At 48.2% G+C, this 21,129-nt stretch overlaps 1 protein-coding gene across 1 annotated transcript in view; it reads right to left on the minus strand.

Annotated features, from left to right (window-relative positions):
* The window catches only part of LOC117236708, a 59,969-nt gene extending 42,815 nt beyond the window's left edge, over nt 1-17,154 (minus strand). Inside the window, exons 1-2 of the mRNA XM_033499932.1 lie at nt 16,655-17,154; nt 13,573-14,002 (exon numbers count right to left, since the gene is read on the minus strand). Of these exons, the coding sequence (XP_033355823.1) occupies nt 13,573-13,824 (252 nt within the window). The 5' untranslated portion in view covers nt 13,825-14,002; nt 16,655-17,154. The remainder of the gene's footprint in view (nt 1-13,572; nt 14,003-16,654) is intronic.
* Nucleotides 17,155-21,129: the final 3,975 nt, after the last annotated feature.

Genomic DNA, 21,129 nt, shown 5'->3' on the forward strand with positions numbered 1-21,129 from the left:
TCGGTGAGGGCAAACGGCCGGTCGATTACCGCTGCCGTGAGCCAACTAATTGCCACCGTGTAATCGCTCGTGCGTTTCGTATTATCGCGACTTTAAATTACCTTTTCTATCGTGACAAGGTAATTTGTTGCGGCGACCTCGAGAAAGAACTCGCGGGCCACGGGTTACGGAAGCGGCGGCAGAAGGTGGCTTCGAGGGACATCGCGCGGCACGGTCGCGGAAAAGAAAAATACCACGGCGGTAACTAAACTGGATTATTTAGTAGCGAGCAGCGAGGAGACGCGATAAAAAAAGGGGAAAGAGAAACGTGTCAACCTCGTTTTTACGGGAAACGCGATACACGCGTATGCGAACGTACGACGCGTGACCATAAATCGCCCAACACCCGTAAACTCCATTCCACTTGGTTCTTCGTGCTCTCCATTTTCTCCGGGGAGACGCGCTACCCAAATGGCTCTCGCAACGCTATAACGCATAACTCGCGCGTTCCTTTGTATTTCCGATAAGCTTTCGAGCCGGCGTAAGCGCCGCGATTTAAATTCCAATCTATGGTTTAAGATACGATCTGTGATTACGACGGAACGAACGTTTCCGTTGCGACGTCGTAACTCGGCGCGGTTTACGGAATCGCGCGGTCTCGCCGTGTCTTCGACCCGATGGCGAAAAGCAAAAGCCACCCGCTCTCCGTAGAATCGTGGGAAAACGCGGAGAGCTCGCGAACAAAAGGCAGGAGCGTGGATCGGAGGGGCGCATTTTCTGAGACCGCGCCAGAAGACGGCGAACTCGCGTGTGTAATTTACATGCATGATCGTGGTCGGCCTCGTTACGAACCTGCCTACCACTTAGCCTGTTGATCGGCCCGCTATTCCCTCTCAGGCCTGTCTCTGTCAATCGGTATTTAAAATAACGTTCGAGCGTTCCAAGTGGCGGTTTGCGATCCTACCGCATGAAAATCGCTCGTCGACGTCTCCACCAACGTCGACTTATCCTTCGTTCACGCGATAAACATTCTGGTTTGAAAGCAACACAACTTGAACGTCGGCTTCGCGCTCTTATTCGAAGTTGCGTTTAACCTGAAATTATTTCGCAATTCTTCGTCGTCCGTCGGGAACTTGGATCGACGATTCGAATTCGAAGACGAAATATGAATTAGGAACGCGTGGTGAATACGAGAATTGAAATCGCGAGAGTCGTGGCAGCGCCAAGGGTATACAGCTGATTATCGTTCTGGCGTCCTTCCGGAATCGTGGATTCCTTTCATAGTTGCGCGCCGCGCAAGAATCTTGAAGCAATTAAGACGGTTGCGGAGGAATGCTCCGTGAGTTAACGCGTCGGTGCATGCGCGAAACGGAACAGAAGCGTACTCGTGTCGAAATTACACGGTATAGTGACCGATAACCACGCGTACGTTCGCAAATGCGCAACCGTGCGTACCTGTGTACCGTGCAATTTCGTACGCGACGTCCGCTAATTAATCGCGTTACGTCCGTCTTTCGTTCGACGTTGCACCTTAGTTGGCAAAATTTTGGCAACGGATCGTAAAAGCTGGAACGTGGAAGGCAGTCGCGATTAAGCGCTCCGACAAATTGCAGTTTAGCGTCGTTACGTCGAGTTTCTCGACAATGCGTTCTCCGTGTTTACGCGGCCATGTCCCGCACCTTCGAATCTGCCCTCGGTCGAGTAATGTTCCACGAGCAGCAGCAGATTTATTCGGCCGAAAAACGCAATACGGTTGATCGCACAAATACCGATTACGGCTGAGAAACCTACGTCCAAATTTGGATAAGAAAATTGGCGAATGTTTCGTGATAAATACTCGGTGGATTTTTATGTATTCGCGAGAAATTTAAGAACGTAAAGATTCTTTTACTTTGTAAAAATACGAATTGGCATCGATATCCGCAGTCTGGTGGTAAGGATGCGCGTATATCGGCCAAAGGAGAGGCGGAGGCAGAACTGCTGGTAATTGACGGGAGTGGACTTCGTCAGTGGGTCAGCCCGTGTCAGGTACAGTCGGTGCGAAGCAGAGTAGGTAAGCGCGAGACGCGGCGGTATCGAAAACCGTTCGACGTTCGAACAATACGAGCAGACATTTTCCAGTCGTTTTACGCATTTCGCGCGAAGGATTTTACGAGGGGCTAGTCGACCGATTCGAGAACCGGCAAGAAAAAAAGAGCGAAGGAGACGAGCGTGAAGTTTTGGCGAGCGAAAAGCCGTGATACGAGGGGCGAAAGTTAACCAGGTGGAAAGAACCGCGCGAGTCCCTCTCAAACGATGCTCGACGCTCGAGCTCCTCTAACATCGCTTCTTCCATTCTAAAAAAAAAAACCACTCTGCTTTCCGATTTAGTCGAGGAAAGTAAGCGACATTGGCTGCGAATTAACGCGGAGCGGACATCGTTAAATTCGTTAAAAAATGTTAGCGTCTTTGGAAAAAATATCGAAACGCGCGCGTTGATCCGATCGACGAAACGATGGCGGTCTTATCCCCTCGGACGGTTTCTTAATTCACGAGCATCTACCCATCAAATCGCCTCCAAGTACGGCGAAAGTGAGCGTCAGCCCCGAGGGAAAATTCAATGTCCATCGTCGATATACCGATATATCGTGTTAAAGGTTTTAGGAAAAGCTAGTGGCTAGCTAGGATAGACGTAGAATTCGATGACAGTAACAAAGTAATTTCTCGATCTCCGGCTTCGACGAGAAAATATAGTAAAAAGTAGAAAATTGGTGAAAATTAAAAATTAAGAAGAACGACAGATTCTCGCGTCCGTGTCGTAAAGCAGCCCAACTATAGCCTAACTTGACGGGTTCGTTGTAAAGATCCTAGAGGTGATACGGGGGAGATATGGGAAACGGGGCGACGTCGTGCGATTTCATAGGCGTGCTCGTGTCGCATTGACCTCCTTTTCCGGGGCAACCAACGATGGTTTAGTTTGGTTTCATTTGGCTCGATTCGGTTTGGCGAAGCTATTCGCGGAGGGGAAAACTGCCGAGCAAACAGCTCGGAATGATTGCCAGTGACTCGGTAATCAGGGTTATCCGAATGTTTCACCGCAAACCAGAAACAAACGAACGGAACGAGTAGGCTTGGCAAACAGGCAGCGTTTCGTCGACCGATGATCCCACGTAGGCGATTTTTGCGTACCTGGTCTAGCATCGACGTTCGTTCGACAGAGATCCGAGACCCGTCATCCTCGCGGTCGTTTCACCGCTTTACACGGCTGCCGGTTAAGTTTATCAATTTCTTTCGTTTCCGGCGGTTACCCGTTCGTTCGAAAATCGCTGGCCTGCCCGTGCTCGCGCCGTCTGTCCATTAAACGATCCAATACCGGCGCACACCTATGAATTGCAATCGTTGCACCGCGGCAAAACCATTCGACGATTGCTTTATAGGTTGCATCGATATTCGGTAACTTTGACCCATCTAACTGTCAACTTGGACGTACCGGTAATTAATTCGAGGTCGCGTTTGCAAGCTTTGTCGCCTCGACGCTTTTTCAAACTGCCCAAGTACATCCCGACACTGCGGTCGTTCGTACATCGGCGTCCAAAGCGTTTGTCATCTCGATCGATCGACTCGGTCTCGATCGATCGATCGGCCGATTTCCAGTTACGCGAGAAACCAGTCTGCGATTCACAGGTAAAACGGTTCTGGCTGTATATGAATAATACGCTGGCCGGTGTAGCTTTTCACCGTTTGCCCATCGTTTCAGCCAACGTACGAACTTTATCGACGTGGCAAAGTTTGCCAGTTTGAACGACAATCGGGTAAAGCTTGGACGGTCCTAATTGAAATTTCTGGCTATTCGCCCCCGTTAATCAGTCGTATTCCTCTTAGACTCTTGTCTCTAACTCCGGGCTCGCTAACCTATTTCAATCGCGACGCACGAAATTCGCGAAACCGGTGGCCGCTCCTTGGCCAAGATTCCGGTTAAAAGGGTGATTTAGAGGTTTACCCGGTTATCCGTTATTCCACGCGAGGTTCGTCGGAATTTCTTCTTCGGGGCGTAGATTCGACGTTTCCCGGCGTAATCGAGTAAAAAGCTAATTCGGCGCGCGGTACGCGTTAATTTTCGCGAGCCGGCGAAATTGTAGACGTAAATTTACAAGTTTTCCTTGAAACGGGCAACTATTCACACCGCCATGCATAAATATTTCCCCGAAACACGTAGCCCCGCGCGTTTTCCGTTCGAACTGGAAGAGAGGCACCGGTGTCTTATTTAAATGCAAAGGGAACTTCCTAATGAGAAAATTAGCCGAGCTGCGCTTGGTCGACGAGGTGCAGCGCTGAAATTTCGCGAAACGCGGAAAATCAGAATGAAACGTCGCTTGTTCGCTCAAAAATTGTCTGCGCGCCGAGTTTGCCTTTCACCACCGTCCCGCTATGTGGCTATTCCGCTCTAAGATTCTTCGTCGAGCTGTCGTGTACAGAGTATCGCAAAATACGCCACTCTGCCACATATATAATACGTACATGCGTACACGTATACGGATAGCTGATACTTGTATCGGATATCTTGTAGTTTCCATATACAGGGTGGTTGGTAACTGGTGGTACAAGCGGAAAGGGGGTGATTCTACGCGAAGGAAGAAGTCGAAAATATAGAATAAAAATTTTTTTTTAATTTTTCCATCGAGACAACGATCTACAGTGAGATCCGTTACAACGAGACGTGTTAAAGTGCACGCATACCGAGCGAAAGTTTAAAGTCGATTTTCTCGAAAACAAAGCCTCGAACGGAAAATTTTTATTCTATATTTTCGACTTCTTTTTTCACGTAGAATCACCCCCTTTCCGCTTGTACCACCAGTTACCAACTATCCTGTATATTTGTCAAATTCGTTTCAAACTCGTCCAGTATAACGACGATAGACGAGCGTCGCGCGACGATGCTAATCGAATTTCAAAGCGTTTCGTATAATAGGAATATATTCGGGTAAAAGAGCTGTAGTATATCAAATAGTCCAAAGTAAGGACAAGAAAGGATTGTTCTATTTGAAGTGAAGTTTAGTTTTATCTTAGCAAGCAATACCCGATGCAAAAACTGACTACAATATCGTCGTACGTCTTGTTCTCGCACTCGGCTCACAACGTCTGTCTTCCCAGGTGAAAAAATGCTGACCCTCGACTCTCGCACCCTTCTCCCACTCCTTTACTCATTTAGCTTTTCGTCACCAAGGCATGCACTCTTACTTACTTACGCACACTCTCTCTCTCTCTCTTTCCCTTTTCCCAGCACTCTTACGATTCTTAGTTTATACCTGAAATTTACAACTTATACTATCCCGAGAAAACTCGAACTTAAATATATGATAGACCAAGCGTATACCACCCTTTTTTCTTTTTTTTGCTATTACAAAGCTATCTAATAGGAACGTTGGACTTTAAGATCCTTCCGCTCGAGATTCCGCGGTCAAGCCATCGAATATAAGCCGGCGAGGTCGACCGTGTAGAAACTCGATTTCCATTAGATCCGCGTTGATACAGATAAAATGAAAAGAAGGGAACGAGCGGGTGGAGCGCGACGATCGCGATGCATGCTAGAAGCGAGGCCGGTAATGGAGAAAATTAAACGGCGCAAGGGGAAAGGATCGGACGGTTGGTCGGTGGTCGGACGGGCCGCGTGGCGACTAGCAACCAGCAAAGGTAACGCTAGCAACTATAAACTGCAACGCGATAACGGCGTCCGTGGCGTATTGTGCGCATTGTGCGCAATCACGGAACTCGCGGCAAATGCACGGGCTTTCTCTGCAGCGATACGTCACGCGACGTAAATAATCGCAGATGCTACTCGACGCGTAGAAACGTGACGCGGCGCTCGGCATTGCTCGGCGCGATAACCGCGATCGGTGGGACGCGAAACCGTCGCTTCCAGCGAAAACCTAATTTCGCCAGTCGCGCCACGCCAACGCTCCGTCCGGGACAGTCAGCTTCGTTTCGCGTTTAATTGAAACGTAACGCGAGAAGGAGCAAAAACTCGAGCGAGAATTGAATTCGTGATCAGAGAATCAACTAAACTGCTGCGAGCATGTTCTTTCGCCTCTTCTTCTCCGTCTTTTCTTCCTCCGCCTCCACTCGACTCCACCACGTTCCCCGACGATTTACGATAGTTTCGCCTTAACGTCCATATTTTAACCGCTTCCTCCTCTTTTTCCATCCTTACAATTGGCCGTCCTTCCGATCCAAGCTCTGTCGTTGTCCACTGCTTTGGAATTTTCCGCTTCCCTCGTTCCCAACATCGCGACTCCAGTAACTCTCCTCTTGAAATCGATTCGTACGTCGTGGTCATTTTCAGCGTCCTCGGATGACCGTTAATTCGAATTCGCCTCGATTTGCTGGATCGTTGGCCGCGGCATCGAAGCGAACGAAGGAACGGCGGGACTAGACGAGACGAAGCTGCGCGGAAGAAGAACGTTCGCCGAGCATCGTGCAACGTTTACATTTTTCGTGCGCGTTGCACGAGAGATAAAATCCCTAGGGCGGCACCGTTGTTGCCCGGAGTTGGCGACAGCTGCGATTTATCACAACGCAAATGTAACAATTACCGGGAATACGCGGCGAAACGAAAGAATAACATCTTGCGACGATGAACGCGGCGGGAGCAACGATGAAAAACGAGCGGTCGCTGTAGGAACGTTTCCTCTCTTTCCGTGACGGTCGACCATTTTTGGTTGCCATCGTATTCGGCGAATGAAAAGATGGAAAAAAGAAAGGGAAAAGGGGCAGAAGAAAGCGAACAAAGCACCGCCACGTTCGTTGTACATTCGCGCGTTGGTCAGAGTTCAAAACAGCTTTGTGAAATCCGAGAATTAACGAAGCGCGTTGAAAAATGTTTCACTCGTGGTCGGTCACGATAGTTGCGCAACTGCGCAACTGCACAACTGCGCGACCACCGGCAAAAATGATTCCACGCGATGCAATTTTTTTGTCGCCGGCAGCGATTCCTTGGTGGAGATCGGTGGTCGTCCGGTTTTTTTTTTTCCGTGATTTTCCGAAATGAAGAATTTTCGCGACGCGGAAAAATTCCGCACGTTCGGCGAATGGAAAAAGAAAATTCACGCGACAGGCCTGTCGTTAACCGAATTACCTAATCGAAAGAAACGTTCGCACCGTATAATAAAGCGGGTGGGCCGGAACGAACGCGCGAGGAGACAGCAACGTTGCCATCGTACTCTCTGGTTAGAGGAACGTTTTCTTAGGACAGAGATTTTCTCTGCTAGGAAGCTGTTCCTGCAGGAAATTTACGAGCGAGCGTTACGCGATCACGGGTCTCGTCCGTGACCTTACACAATAGAAACCTGATTGCGTAACCTGGCTGTGTCTCCCCGTATCTCGCCACTGTACAGGAAAAACTTCTCTTATTCAAAGTGCTCTATAGAAGGAGAAAAAGCGAAATCAACCGAGAGATCGCGAGTAAATAACGTTATATAAAATACAACGGTTCGTTCCGCTTTTATCTGCTTCTCAGATGACTCTGGTTCACGCGAGAAAGTTCGATTAAAGTTCAAAGCGTGACGTAAACGCAATACCGCCAACCATGGTTAACAGATCCGTGTCGGATAGATGGAACAGAGGCGATGAGATAAAAGAGTTCTTTCGCAAAAAGGTTCGGAGCTAATTGTCGCTAAATTTTCCATTTAACCGGAGCCATCCTTCGATCGAAACGTTCGACGACTTGGAACCGATACTAGTCGTTGGAATTCGACGCGCGGGCAACAAAGCGAGCGCGATCGACGTCGTTCTTGCCGCGTCTCCGTTTAACTCGATCGCTCGAAGAAACAACTTTCCGTTTCTCGTTTAGAAAACGTTTCCGTTGCGCGACAGTTTTTCCATCCGAGTGATACACGACCGAAGAAAATCGAACAAATGCGACGGAGGCGAAGCGTTGACGCGACGAAAGGAAAAACGTTGGTGGGAGAGTAAAACGCGTACAGAGATCGCGGATGCTTAATAAATCTGTAACACGCGTGATCGTATCATCCTCTTTCGTTTGGACTAAGTTCGCTGAACTCGAGGCAACTCGATCGAACGCGAATCCAATCGACTCGATTCCTCGCACGAATGAAATTTCCCTCCAGATTCTAGATCGATCGAAACACTGGTAAAGCGCAAAACAGCGATTTAACGAGTTGTGCGAGTATTTGTGCGCGTCGCTCCGAACACGGCTGTTTCTTCGATAAAAACACGTGGAACGTTCTGTTTTCCACCTGAAAATTGTCCTCGGACTGTGCTTTTTTCGCGGACAAAACAACACATGGTAATCGAGCAAATGAAAACTCGCCGAGCGAACGGAAGAAACGACGGGGGACGGAAGCGGGACAGCCCGAGTGGATATTCGATCGCATTCGTCGCATCGCGCGCGTTTCAACGGGAGAAGGAAGGGGAAAGCAAAGCCAAAAAAAAAAAAGGACGAAAAAAGGCAAAAAGAAGGAAAAATATGCGAAAGGGGAAGGGGGATGCTGCTGTTTCCCTGCCATTTCCATGAAAATTGAGCACTTGGAGAGCTGGCAGCCTCTCCAGCTAGCTTCGAGTTACTCGACAACTCGACCCGCGTTTTACTCGTGACGGGCTAGTTTGAATCCGAACGCGAAGATTTCGAAAAAAAAGAAACCAAAGGAGAATGGATGGAATCGTCGACGTTGGAAAATAATTACGTAGCGGCATGATCGATAGCGATTTCGAGGTGGCGAGCAGATGGATCGTTCGCGACTCGAGCTTTTATCGGCTCCTCTCTCTTCCGTAAAAACTTCCCCAAAGACGATAATACTGACGTAACTCGACGGTGCCCGGTTTGTTGTCCTATATCGAAAAGCTTTCAACGGCTTTTAACGAATTCTATTAATTTCAACGTTAACGCAAAATCGAATCGGAAGATCGCGCCATAGTTTGGCCCCGGCTTCGCGAAAAGCAAAGTTGGTCCTTCCACGACGTAATCCAATTGCCGCCAAAGTATTTCGAGAGTGGACGGTTGCGCCGAAAGGAATATCAGCGTAGCTCCTAAGCGGCAGAAAAAACACGGCGCGATGAAACTTTAGGAAAACTGCTTATTCCGCACGCGCGATCCGTCGTCGTCGCGCACACGAGTCTTTGAAATCTCGCGTTCAAAGTCGTTCCACTACGTTCTGTCCCCGCAGAATCGAAAGAAAGCGAGCGGATTCCTCGCGGAAAATTATACTTTCGAGAACTGGGGCGAATCTACTCCGTCTAGATTCGAGTTCCGAGTCGGAGCGTTGCCTCGGCGGGCGTGAGCGAGCGACGACAAACAAAACGATACGCGGAACAGTGGCTGATTGGAACTCGCAAACACGAATTTACCTCACGGCCAAACTCCTCGAGAACGAGCAACAATTAATTTAGCATCCGCGTTCGCGGATAATGAGACCTACGTTCCGCGCACGGTCGGAAAGAAGCGAATTAATTAACCGATTGATCAAGATCTCTGTCGCGGTCGAATGACATCTCTACCGCTTCTTATTAGACGTACGTAGATTTTTGTCGCTCCTTGTGTCCGTCCTAGACGCTCCGTCCACCGATCTTTCCCGATCGCGATTATTCGAAGCTTCGTTGACGTTGCGACGCATGCGACCGATCGTTCAGCTTTTGACGATCACGTAGATTTACGCTATTTAAATAAATGCGATCTACCGATTTATTCGCGTTGAATATCGAGAAAACAGCTTTTGCCGGGTTACGCGCTATACGCAACGCAGTGACAGATTGTAAACGGGAATTCGAATACTCGTGGTTCTGCGATAGAAACCATTCGATTCCCATTGGAACGTGATAGAAGACGAATCGATAAGAGGAGAAAATTCGAAAGTTAGACGCGTAAAAGTGGAAGAAGCGAAATAACGGTACGCAACGACGGATCGATGATCGTAAGGGAAAAAATGGGAAACGGGAACACATGGAACAGCTACGTACGGTTTAACGGAAAAATACATATACACGATACGATATCGGCGAAACGCTGGCAAGAAATTCCAAGACAGGAAGATTATTCTTGGAGAAAACTGCAACACGGCAGTGTGTAACGTTATTACTCTTCCACCGAAAACATAAATTTCCTCTCGAGATATCATCGTCCCGGGGAACGTCGCTTTCGGCTTACCGGTCTCTCGGATAGATATTCGATCGCGATCGTTGCGAGTCGGAAGAAACGGATAGACCAGACACGAGACAAGTATCTGCTTCGTAACAAATGTCGGAGAAACGAAAGGATAACGATGAATCACGAGTCGTATAAAATGAATTAATAGAGGCTGTCCAGAGCCGGTGGTATTCGTTTAAATTACAAAGTTTCAACGTACGTACCATATATCGTTATAGCGCGTAATAACACGGAATAGCGAGAACAAGAGGCTGATAAATGACACCATGGTAAATTAACCTTTCAAAGGTCTGCCGAAAATAAAGGTGTAACGCGGCAAGCTATGGGGCGGAAGCTGAACAACCTTTCGAAAGAGACTTCGAGTTGATTAGCGAGCGGGATCCTAATTAAGTAAGTTAACGCAATTACCATGCAGGCAGCCGCAGCGTCCGTAAGTCGGAACCCGGTTCGTTAGCTACTTTTGAAGTAACCCCCGTCTCGGCTCGCCAAATTTACGAATAATGTTCGCTCCGTGTAAATTTTCGGCTCGACCGAATGCAAAATGCCCGACCACCGGCCACACCCTCCGCCTCCCCCCTGCCCGCCTCTTCTATCAGCCGCGAGAATTTCCCTCGCGTCTCTGCCGCGTCTAATTCGAACGAATTAAACGCGCACTTTCGTACGCGTTTAAAAAATGCTTCGCCAAAGGTACTTGGAAGGGAGAAATTTCGCGGTTAATTTCAACCACGCTGCTAACGTAACAGAGTTTCTGCGTCGTTACGACGTTCGAAGCGCCGTCGTGACGGCGATCGTTCCTCGACGAAAATATTCCCGTGGTTTTTATCTCGCAACTCGTTCTTTCGCCAATTACCTCCTAAAGATTCCACTTGGTTCGCTCGGCCGATTTTCGTTTTCCGGAACAAGCTTCGAAGTTTCCGTTTCTCCGTATCGGATGATGTCACGATATACGTATAAATTAATTCGCCGAGTGGCAAATCGTCTTTCGATCGTGCGATTAGATTCGGCGAAAAATTAGCCACGACACGACACGACACCTGTTTGATCCAAAGTAAATGAAATGAAACGCGGAAAGCGAGAGGTTTCGCCGATTCGATCCTATCGCGGACTACCGTGACAATGCAAAACGTTTTTCGTCCCTCGACGCTCCAGGCGTTTAATAATCCATAGCGATGTCGAATAAATAGGAACGGTAACTGCGTTATAGTACGCTTTCAAACAAATCGACCGAGCAAATTGTTTTTTATGGTAGCACGGTTGATCCGTCGAAATCGCTTCTCGTGCCACTGCAAAAGGAACCTTCGTTTCGTCATCGTCGATTAACGTTTCCTTCGGTGGAAATACACCAACACCGCTTTCATCGAGAACGCAACAGCATTTCCATCCGTACAAAAGATTACTATCGCATTCGAACCACGTGTCGCCAATACGAGTAACCGGCTCGCCTTTACATCTTCGAATTGCGATAATTGCTACTAACCTGGGCTCGGCTATACCGATTATTCGACGATGTAACGAACCTTTTTCTTCGTCACCGTTACCGAAGAAGAAATTGAATTTCGATCTCAACGTTACGCGTACTCGATTGGGTGTTGGATATCGGTGCTCTTCGATCGCGATCGGCTGACTCTTTTTTACGCGAATTAGCAAAGATATTCGTGCAACACAGGAACTCGAGGTAGATCGATCTTTTACTTTCATTCGTCAGCAGTTGGATGTTTATCCGTCGCAGTTGGAATCTAGATTAAGCGAGCATCCATGGAAGAACGTCGTTCGATCTCTAAAAACGTTGTCACGCGTGTCAAACAATTTGAAAAAGAACAGACGTCGCTAGAGTAACGGAAACGTTGTCCGATAAAGCAAGAGAACGCTCTCCGGTAAAACGAGAACCTTCTTCGATAAAACAAAGAACTTTCCAACTTTTTAATGCGAATTCGCGCGAGAGAAGTCGAGGGAGAAATCGAAGAATCCGAGAGGACGTCGGGACCAGGAGGTGGAATGTCAAGCAGGTAGAACAGGGGAAACGCGTTTCGGTAGCAACTCCATCGACGGCGTTGTCTGTCAATGATGTTGACCCACGAGCCACGGTGCGCGAGGGTTATTCGACGTTACGCTATTAGGCAGAGTATTCCGGCACGGAATTGCAAATCCAGCGCGCCACGGGACAGTCAACTTGACGAAATAATCCGCGTATAAGGTGTCGCGAAAAAAGCGAGCTCCGCTGTTCCGTGTTTTTGGACGGACGCCAAGCGCGCTTATTAGTCCCTGGACTCGCTCCGTTTTAATTTCCAAGCTGGTACAACCTGTGAACTTTGAAGTTCGCTTAATAACACGGCCTGTGCTTATTCGTCGCGCTCGCTCGTACATTTGCTAGCGAAATCGCAAACAGAGCCATCAGGCTTATGGATCCGATGATACAACCGATCTATCTGGCTAACGTGGCTATTGAAAAATATTTATAACGCTTTCTCTGGATCGATCGATACGACGCAACGATCGTTAAAGACATAGTTAGCCCAATTAACAGCTGACCGCGATAAGCAACTAACGCGCGTAAAACGTAACACGGTTGTAGTTTATTAGACGAGATCGAAACCGATTAGCGTTGGCCCGCGAGCCAAGTTGACAGTATGAAAAGTTCCGATTCGCAAATAGAAAGCAAGAAACAATAGCGTTATCGAGTAACCATCCTCGTCGAACCGGTATTCAGGGATAAAAACCGATCGATCGATCTATGCGCGATCATCGTTCGCGACACTCGTTCGATCGTTTAGCCAACGATTTTACGAGTACGATTGCGAGACGATTGGCAGAGAGGTTCTTTTTATTATTTCTGAACATGTCAACGATCACGTTCGTCGAGGCGAGCGTTTTATTTTAGATGCGAGTCGCCGTACCTCGTCGAGTTCACTTGGACCAATTGCTTACCAATTCGATTCATTTTCCGATGCAATTTCATCTCTCGTTTCCAATGCGCCTACGCTTGTCCTCGATACACGCAACATTCCGACAAGCTACTTTCGTATTGGAAAAACTCGGCTCCACCGAAACTCCAAATCGTCACGAATACGCGCATTTTATAATTGCTCCGTTTAACCAGACTTTGTCGAAATAACGATTATCGATTCTCCAAAGTTGCACGGTAACAAGGACCTTGTACGTACCGACGTTACTAACTCGACAATTTTTTAGAGCCGTTAAAACAAGATAAAAATTCTAGGAAACGTTCGACTAAACGCCAAACACTCGCTCGGGTGACATCGTCGTAAAACAGCGTGCAAATACGATACGATATTTTTTAAGAGTCGAACGTTACGGTTTACTATATATCGATATGTACTATATATCGATTAACTGCGGCTACCAGGACGTAAAACGTATAAAATTATGGAACGTATCGCAGTTGCTGATACGAACAAGCCTGTGCGATCAGAAGGGTGAAAATAATTTGCGTGACTCACCGTTCGCCTAAGGACAGTCCTAATGGTCTCGACTTCTTGTCTCGTCGGCCAACGGGCATAGACCACGCCGCTGAGCAGCAGGACAAAAACGGTGATCCAGATCGTCCATGCCAGGACGTTCCTCGTTCTGGCAAGAAGCTTCTGGGCGGTCCGCGTCGAGATCACTTCTTGCGGGGGGATCTCGAGCTTCTGCGCTTTCCTAAGAATATCCTGGAGTCGTCTCTTAGCCTGCTCTACATCCGGCACCCCCATTTTCTTTATGTTTATCGCGCCTCCACCCTGTTCGTCGATCCGCGCTTCGAGCTTTGACCTCGCAGGATGGTATCCTCCCTCGGTGACACGATTCAGGATGGAGACGTTAAGAAAAGTACGGCTGCAAACGCGTCTCGTACAGGTTCATCCTCGTAGTAACGGCCGGAGCGTCGAATTCCTGGAAAATTTCATTTCGTATTCGCTTCCTCCCTAATTTCCCTTCTACCATAAATTCTTTAAGCGCGCCCTTCAAACTCTACCGGCTATCTGCGTGTCTTTCGAATCGGGTACGATTCGACAGACTGGAGAACATCGTGATGCGAGCAAAGATTTTGACAGTGAGAGCTGAATCGCGTATTTCGACTCGTAGAAACATCGTCTCTCTGATCCCGCGATTCGTCGATTCGTAGCCACGAAGAAAGTATAATGAATTTCGTCTAAAAATAAAGGCAAAGGAATATGTATGCGCGACGCGAGATTATAGTCGATCAGCTTTTTAAATCTGCTCGGAAGTTTGTTTTTTTTGCGACTAGAACTGTCGTCGATAACGTCCAATTACGCGTGTCGAGAGTTCGCGGTAGCGACTTAAGAACAGGCGGCTGAACGGAAGCGAGATGGAATCGAGGTTGGGCGGTTCGACGCAAAACGAGTGGGCATTTAATTTCAGCCGAGGAAGTTCGCACTAGCGATCCTCCTAACGTTGCCACCCCCTTTCCCACCCCCTTCCTCTTCTCTAATCGATTCTGAAATTATTCCCAGCGCACCACGGTAATTACCTAATAATTCCAGGATCGATCCACCGATGCAGCACAACGATGCAGCGCGAGGGAGAAAGAGCCGGGCAAAGAGAAAGAGAAAGAGAGAAAGTCCGCGAAAGTTCGACCTACTTTCCGGAAGGGGCTGGGATTACAAAAGGTTCGTTCGCGCGACAGACGCGGTAACGTTTCGCGCCGACTAATTATTCTCCGTTGAATTCGGCAGTCGGATTTTTAATTATCGACGTATCGATAGAACGAAACCGATGCATTCGTTGTTCGACCGAGTCGATCGTAGCAACGTTCGACGACCCGATGTTCCAGCCGGAACGGTGAATCGCGCGAGAACGTTTCGTCATCGAAAAAACGGTCTTTGCCTTTCCATAAAATTATCTCGTTCGCGCCACTAGCCTTCTCTATCTTTGGCGTTCTCTGATTTTCCCTCTTGGTACCAAGCACCGGGTCGATCGTCGGCGTAAATCGCGAAAAGAGAAAAGAAACTCAAGGTGACTGGTGGAGCCGCGAATACTCGTCGAATACGGTGAAACGCGAAAACGTACGCGAACGACGATATTATTATTCTCGGGGAAAAATATCGTTCTTCGATGGCTGTTTCCAAACTTTACAGCTAGCGAATTTCGTTGTGCTAATCGTGTCCGTGTTGCTGGCGGCGAGCACGCGCGCGGTTACATTTGATATTCCATTCGCGCGGAACACCTAGCGGCAGCTAATTCTCGCCGACTTTGGTTTTCGTTACTTTAGAAGCTGTCGAGCAATAATTAATTTTCCGGACAATGCCTTGAAAATTGCCACTGTGCGACGGCCGTGTACATGTACGGCTTAAAATTTCCTCCGTAGAAACTTTACCCGCCCTTCTCTGAATTATATTTCAACATCCAGAGGAAAAAAATCTTTTGTGAATCTTTCACGAAAGTTTCCGCGCCCGACCAAGTTTCCAGCGAAGAACACCGAGGGGGAAGAGCAGTTTATCTTGCCGGAAGAACTTTTCCCTTGTATGCCGAGGAAATACCCTTTCGATCAAGCCGCGCCAACGAACCGCAACACCGTGAGAGCGGCCTTCTCCGTCAAGATTTCCCCTTTTCTCCGATTCTTTCTCCCATTCTTTCTCCTTTATCCTATCTTTATCCGTGCGTTTTCCTCTCCTCCGCCCCTAACACACACGTACGATCAAAATTATACCGATCATAATTTCCTGCTAGATCCAAACGTTTTTGCACGTTGGAAGAAGAGGGTTTGTCTCTCCGTTCCATCGATCCGTTGCATTTTCAACGATCGGTGGAATAAATCGCAGCTTCTTAACAGGTAAAAGGACTGCCCGTTGGATCGCGGCTCGCCGTCTAATCGAACTTGAATTAATTTTCAACGACAGAGATTCTCCTAACCCATTCTACTCGTGAGATTCTCCATCCGGCTGTACGTCATGCTTCGCGCAAACTACACATCCGTTAGGATGAATCGAGCCTCGAATCCGCTTTAATTTGGTCGACCGGAGAAACATTAATCTACGACTCGACGTTGTTTTCCCATTATGTGGATGAAGAATAGACGCGTGTAAATAGGGAATATAGGCGGGTGAAAACTAGATGATCGCGAGTAAAACACGCACGAAACGTCTCTTGCTTTCGAGCGCGGCGGTTAATCGTGCGTCTCCGACTCAAACGCCAAGTAACATTTGCGTTTTATGTCGTGCCGCGTAAAGTGCGCCGATCAAACGCATTTCGACATTTGCTCGTTGCGTTGCATCGCGAAGCTCGATATCTTATCTGTAAATCGGCGGGCCTTTTCTTCCGTTCGGTTCCATGTTGTTCGTTGATCGCGTCCCTAATTTTACCGGCTGCGGTTCGAGCGGAACGAGATCGATAGAACGGATCGATCTATCTTTGAGTACGCGTCGACTATTTGCTATTTATTTGGAAGTTGTACTTCTTCGTGGTCGTTGAGATGTACGCGTGTTCAGCCGAGTAACAAATAAAAGAGAGAAAAAACCAAAAGGAAAAGGAAAAAGAAATATGAAACATCGATCGGGATCGGAAGTAAGCGTCTTAGCGACTTACCTTTGGTATTGCGATTCACGTTCCGTGGACAAAGTGACGGGATGATCTTGAGAGAGCGTGGAGGGGCACGTTCCGTAATCGGTAGCAAAACTCCCAAGAGGCTGATGCCCGCAAAGCTAGTGGAGGAGTAGGTCACGAGACGTTGCGGAGGCGAGATACGTTGTCGCGTGTCTAAGGAATCGTTTGTGTATTAACGGGGTCGTTCATCCTCGTAGATCGTCCTCGAACTCCGAATCGTACCGCCTCTCGTAGCGACACTTTTACCTCTCGATGGTAGAAACGACGAATGGCGCGCAACACAGCCGATGGCACTTCACAGAAAACCGATCACAAAAATCGTTCGTTTTGGTTCGGTGTGGAGGCGATTTGGTGGCACGCTAGCCGCTTTGATCTTGTGGAAATCGTGTGGAACGAAAGGAAACACGGAAACAAGGTGGCAAAGCGTACGATCGATCGTAACCCGAGCGAAAACGGGCAAGAACTGACTGGCCTCGTCGAGGGTAGCTGCCCTTATAGATATAAGATAGGAGGGTGGCGCGTGCGCTGTCGATAGTCGCGCATGCACGATTCGCGGTCGTTCCACTGCGCTTTCATGCTGCGGACCGACCTCGACGGGCTCCGACGGAAGAACAGCCTTAAAGATCGAAGCAGATTGGCCGATCGGAAGGAAGAAGATCCGACAAAGACGGAAAGTCGGTCGTTCGGTCAGAAAGTGACAGTGGTAAGGAGTGTGCGTCGGTTAACAACCCGGAGACGCGGCTACGTTCTCAGCCGCTCGTTCCTTCTTTATCACCGGCAAACGATGAAAAAGTAATTTACAACCCTCCCTCCCGATCGTTTGATTCCGATGCCACGACCCTCTCGCGATCCTGGTTTTATGCTCGGTCACGTTCACCCTTCCGTTTCGTCGATGTTTATCTATCAGGAGAAATTTTTAACATCGTCGCGCGCCGCGATAATATTCCGCGTTACGGCGCGCTAGACGCGAAGACAGACCGACAGAAATCGCCGACAGATATAACTCGGGAATTATAAATTCCAACGTTAGATTCGTTTCGCCGTGGTGGCCCTTGAACGCGAGGAAATTGAAACACGTGGCATAGAAATCGCGCAAAAGGAATGCTTTTACCGCGCGAATGTGTGTCTGAACACGGTCGGCTGATCTCGCTGTTCGTCCAATTACGGCGCGAAAATAACGAGACACCTTTTGATTTCTCCGGTTCAACTTACTCGGATATCGCACACGCGGAAAGCGCTTTGCCGTGCTTTCGCCCTCGTTCTTTCGATTCGTATTATAGAGACCTGTTGCTGACGAATATTTACGTACTATGCTAGAGTCAAAGTTCCGCCTGCTCGTAGCGCGCCAGCTCGAGCCACGAAATTCCACCGAGTCGGATGTCATTAAGCACAGGTGTGTCCGTCCAAATTGTCGGATAATCGTTTAAAAATCTGTAAAACTGCCAATGTTGCTTTCATCGGCGAAAGGACGCTAACTTTACCGAGTTTAACTATCAACGATCGCGCAATGAGACGCGTTTTTCTTGCTCCGGACAGCGGCGAGTTGAAACGATTACGTGTTCGAGGAGACGAGGAACGGGGAAGGCGGGGACGATTCGAGCGTCGGAAAAGCGTGGTAGGCGTCGTCGAAACGACGCAGCGTGTCGTCGCGAATAAAAGAACGAGAAGAAACAGAGGTAACGTTCGAAAGTCGTTCCAAAAGCGAACTTGGCTAAATTTCGCGAAAATACGTTTTGGTATTTCAGGAAGAGACGAAAGGGAAGCGTTGTCTTGTACGCGGAGGATTTTGCACGATTCCGTTGCAACGTCGCTGATCTGAATTTACGTTCGATCCGTTTACGGATGGGTGACTTGCTCGTTCAAACGCAGAATGAGCGGCAATACGTTCGAAACGTTTCCGCCGGCCGCGCGTCCTTTTCACCCGTCTTCCGTTCCGTGAACGTTTACTCGAAATTCCTGCAGGAGCTTGACGGGAAATCGATGACAGTTAATAAGATTAAAAGACCTGTCGCTGGAACCAAAGAAAATTAAGGAAAGCAATTAGCTCGTAGAATTTAAGCGAGCTTCAATGGCATCGATAACGAAAGAAGCAAATATTTTCCGAGAAATCTCGTCGATATGCATTTTCGTTCGAGTTTACGCACGAATCGTTAGAAAGGAAGGGAAAAGAAACAAATTAACGGGAGGACAAATGTATTTCTACGAAAGAAACGAATGACAAAGCGGGGTTAATTTTCATTCTCGCGAGGAATTTACGCTGGCAGCGACACTTTGCCAAGTCGTTAGCCGGTGTCGTTATCGTTCCTTCCGGTTCGCTCAGCGGCTACAATTATTTTTCATCGGCCCCTCGAAGAGGGGCAATCGCGGCGGTAAGTAGTAGAAATCAAACAGGAGGAAAATGGTTCTCCGTAGAGGCGGCGCGTTACGCCAAATTAATGTCGAGTGCTTCGGTCTGTGCAATCGTCCGCGAAGATAACGAGATTGTTAATTAACGGACGAAATTTTCCATCCCGACAAACTCGAACGCTACGTAGCAAAGAAACAAGCGGAGAACACGAGGTGACAAATAAACGAACGGTACCATTTATCCGTACTAGATAAGAAACTTAAACTGGCTCTTAGAGAGGGGAGCGAGGTGAAAAGGAAAGGAGAATGAAAGATAAAAGAATATTTCGTTCGAATATCAAACGTGGAAAATCAGAACGAAAAGAATAAGGAAAGAAGGAAGAATAAAAGGAAATTCTTGGAGAACGAGACAGAGCATTCGAAGAAACGAATTAGTCGGTACGCAAATTTCTAAGAGTCCGAAGATTAGTCGTTGGCTGTGTGTAGCGGCACGAGGCCGTTGTTACGTCCCGGGATCCGCGATAATCCTAAGGAACCGTCATCTTGCTGAAACTACGACTAACGACGAACTCGACGCGTTTCTCGGCCCTGGCGCGACGATTCTCTCTCCAGCGGCTTCTTTCGTCCTTATCGTAGTATCGCGGAAAGACCGACGAAATACATACAGCGTTGCTATAAAGCGTAAGTGTCGACGGACCGAAAGGGTCGAGAAACTTCGATACGCCTTCGGTACGTCAGTCGGTTGTTAGTCATGAGTCGATCTGCGAGGAGTTCGGTAGTCGCGAGCGATCGGTCGAGTCGACGGAGAGTTCGAGGCAACGACCGCTAGTAACATTAACAAACGCGTTGTTAAATTAATACGCCGAGTAGTCCTTTGGAACGCGCCACCCTCGAAAGCTCGAGGGGAAAAACGCTAATACATAGAAATTTCCTGTACGTATGAATCGTTTGAATGGGAATAGAGACAGAGAGAGAAAGAGAATGGCGCGGGTGAAATTTCAGAATCGAAAGGAACAATGTATCCGTTTGATAAAATCGAGACAGTCCGTTCTGCGAGTGGGAATCGAGTTGGGAATCGTCGACCGTTGAAAAAGTTGCTTTTCAATGGAATATTTTGTCGAAGGAGGAAAATGGAATAAGATACGGTACATGGGATCGAGCTTCTCAGCCAGAACGAGAGAAGAACGGGACGATAGTAGCGTATCAAGCGGCAAAAGGGTAGAGGCAATAAGGCAAATCTAGATATCGACGTGCGAATTCTCCGTGGACCATACACACGGGTATTGAGTTAAGTCGCGGAAATCTGTAGAAGGGGATCGGGTATCGAAGGCCGACGAGTATAGAAGGCGAGGTTAGCCTTCGATTTTCGATAGAGGCGAGACAAATTTCAGAACGTAACGTCGGTCGCACGGCGGTGTAGCGGAGGATACAGGTGAGAGTAAAAAAGAATAGAAAGGGAAGAGTAAAAACGAGGGATTATCGAAAACACGAGGCGCGAAAGCGCGAATGTTTCGATACGAAGAATTCGGTCGGGTAGTTAAAACCGAAGCGGGTTAACGATCGTGTGGGCAAGCCGTAATTAACGAAGCGTCGCTGACCTGGAAAAACTGATGAAAAGGGAAAACAAAGAAGCGACGGAGAGTTTAACGGTGACATTGCTGGCAGCGTAAGTGCGCCGCGATTAAAAGTTTTACCGCGACGAAAGTGAAACGGAGAAAACGCGGTCCGGACGAGAATCTCGACAGAGATCGACATCTGAATACCATGGTCGTTTGTCAGGGCATCGTGGGTCTCCCCATGGGCGCAAACTCGCTCTTTATACCTCCTAGACAAGCCTGAATCACCTAAAGCGATTGCACGCTGGAAAACCTCTGGGACAGTTCGTTGTCGTACGGACGCATTTATCATTCTGAAAAACGTTTAAACGCCTTCCCGTCACCAACGATTTGTAATTTTCTAACGCGAACATCCTCGCCTCGAGTCCACCGCGTTGATACCACGGCTGGTATTCTATTTGCGCGAAACTTCTTTTCGCGACACAGATCGTGTTGGTTAATCGAGGCTACGACACGCCGCGCCGTGCAGCCGGTGTTATCGAACCCGTTGCGTTT

The sequence above is a fragment of the Bombus vosnesenskii genome, unplaced genomic scaffold, assembly GCF_011952255.1.
Source record: "Bombus vosnesenskii isolate JDL3184/JDL3185 unplaced genomic scaffold, Bvos_JDL3184-5_v1.1 scf7180000013262, whole genome shotgun sequence".
NCBI classification, from domain to species: Eukaryota; Metazoa; Arthropoda; class Insecta; order Hymenoptera; family Apidae; genus Bombus; species Bombus vosnesenskii.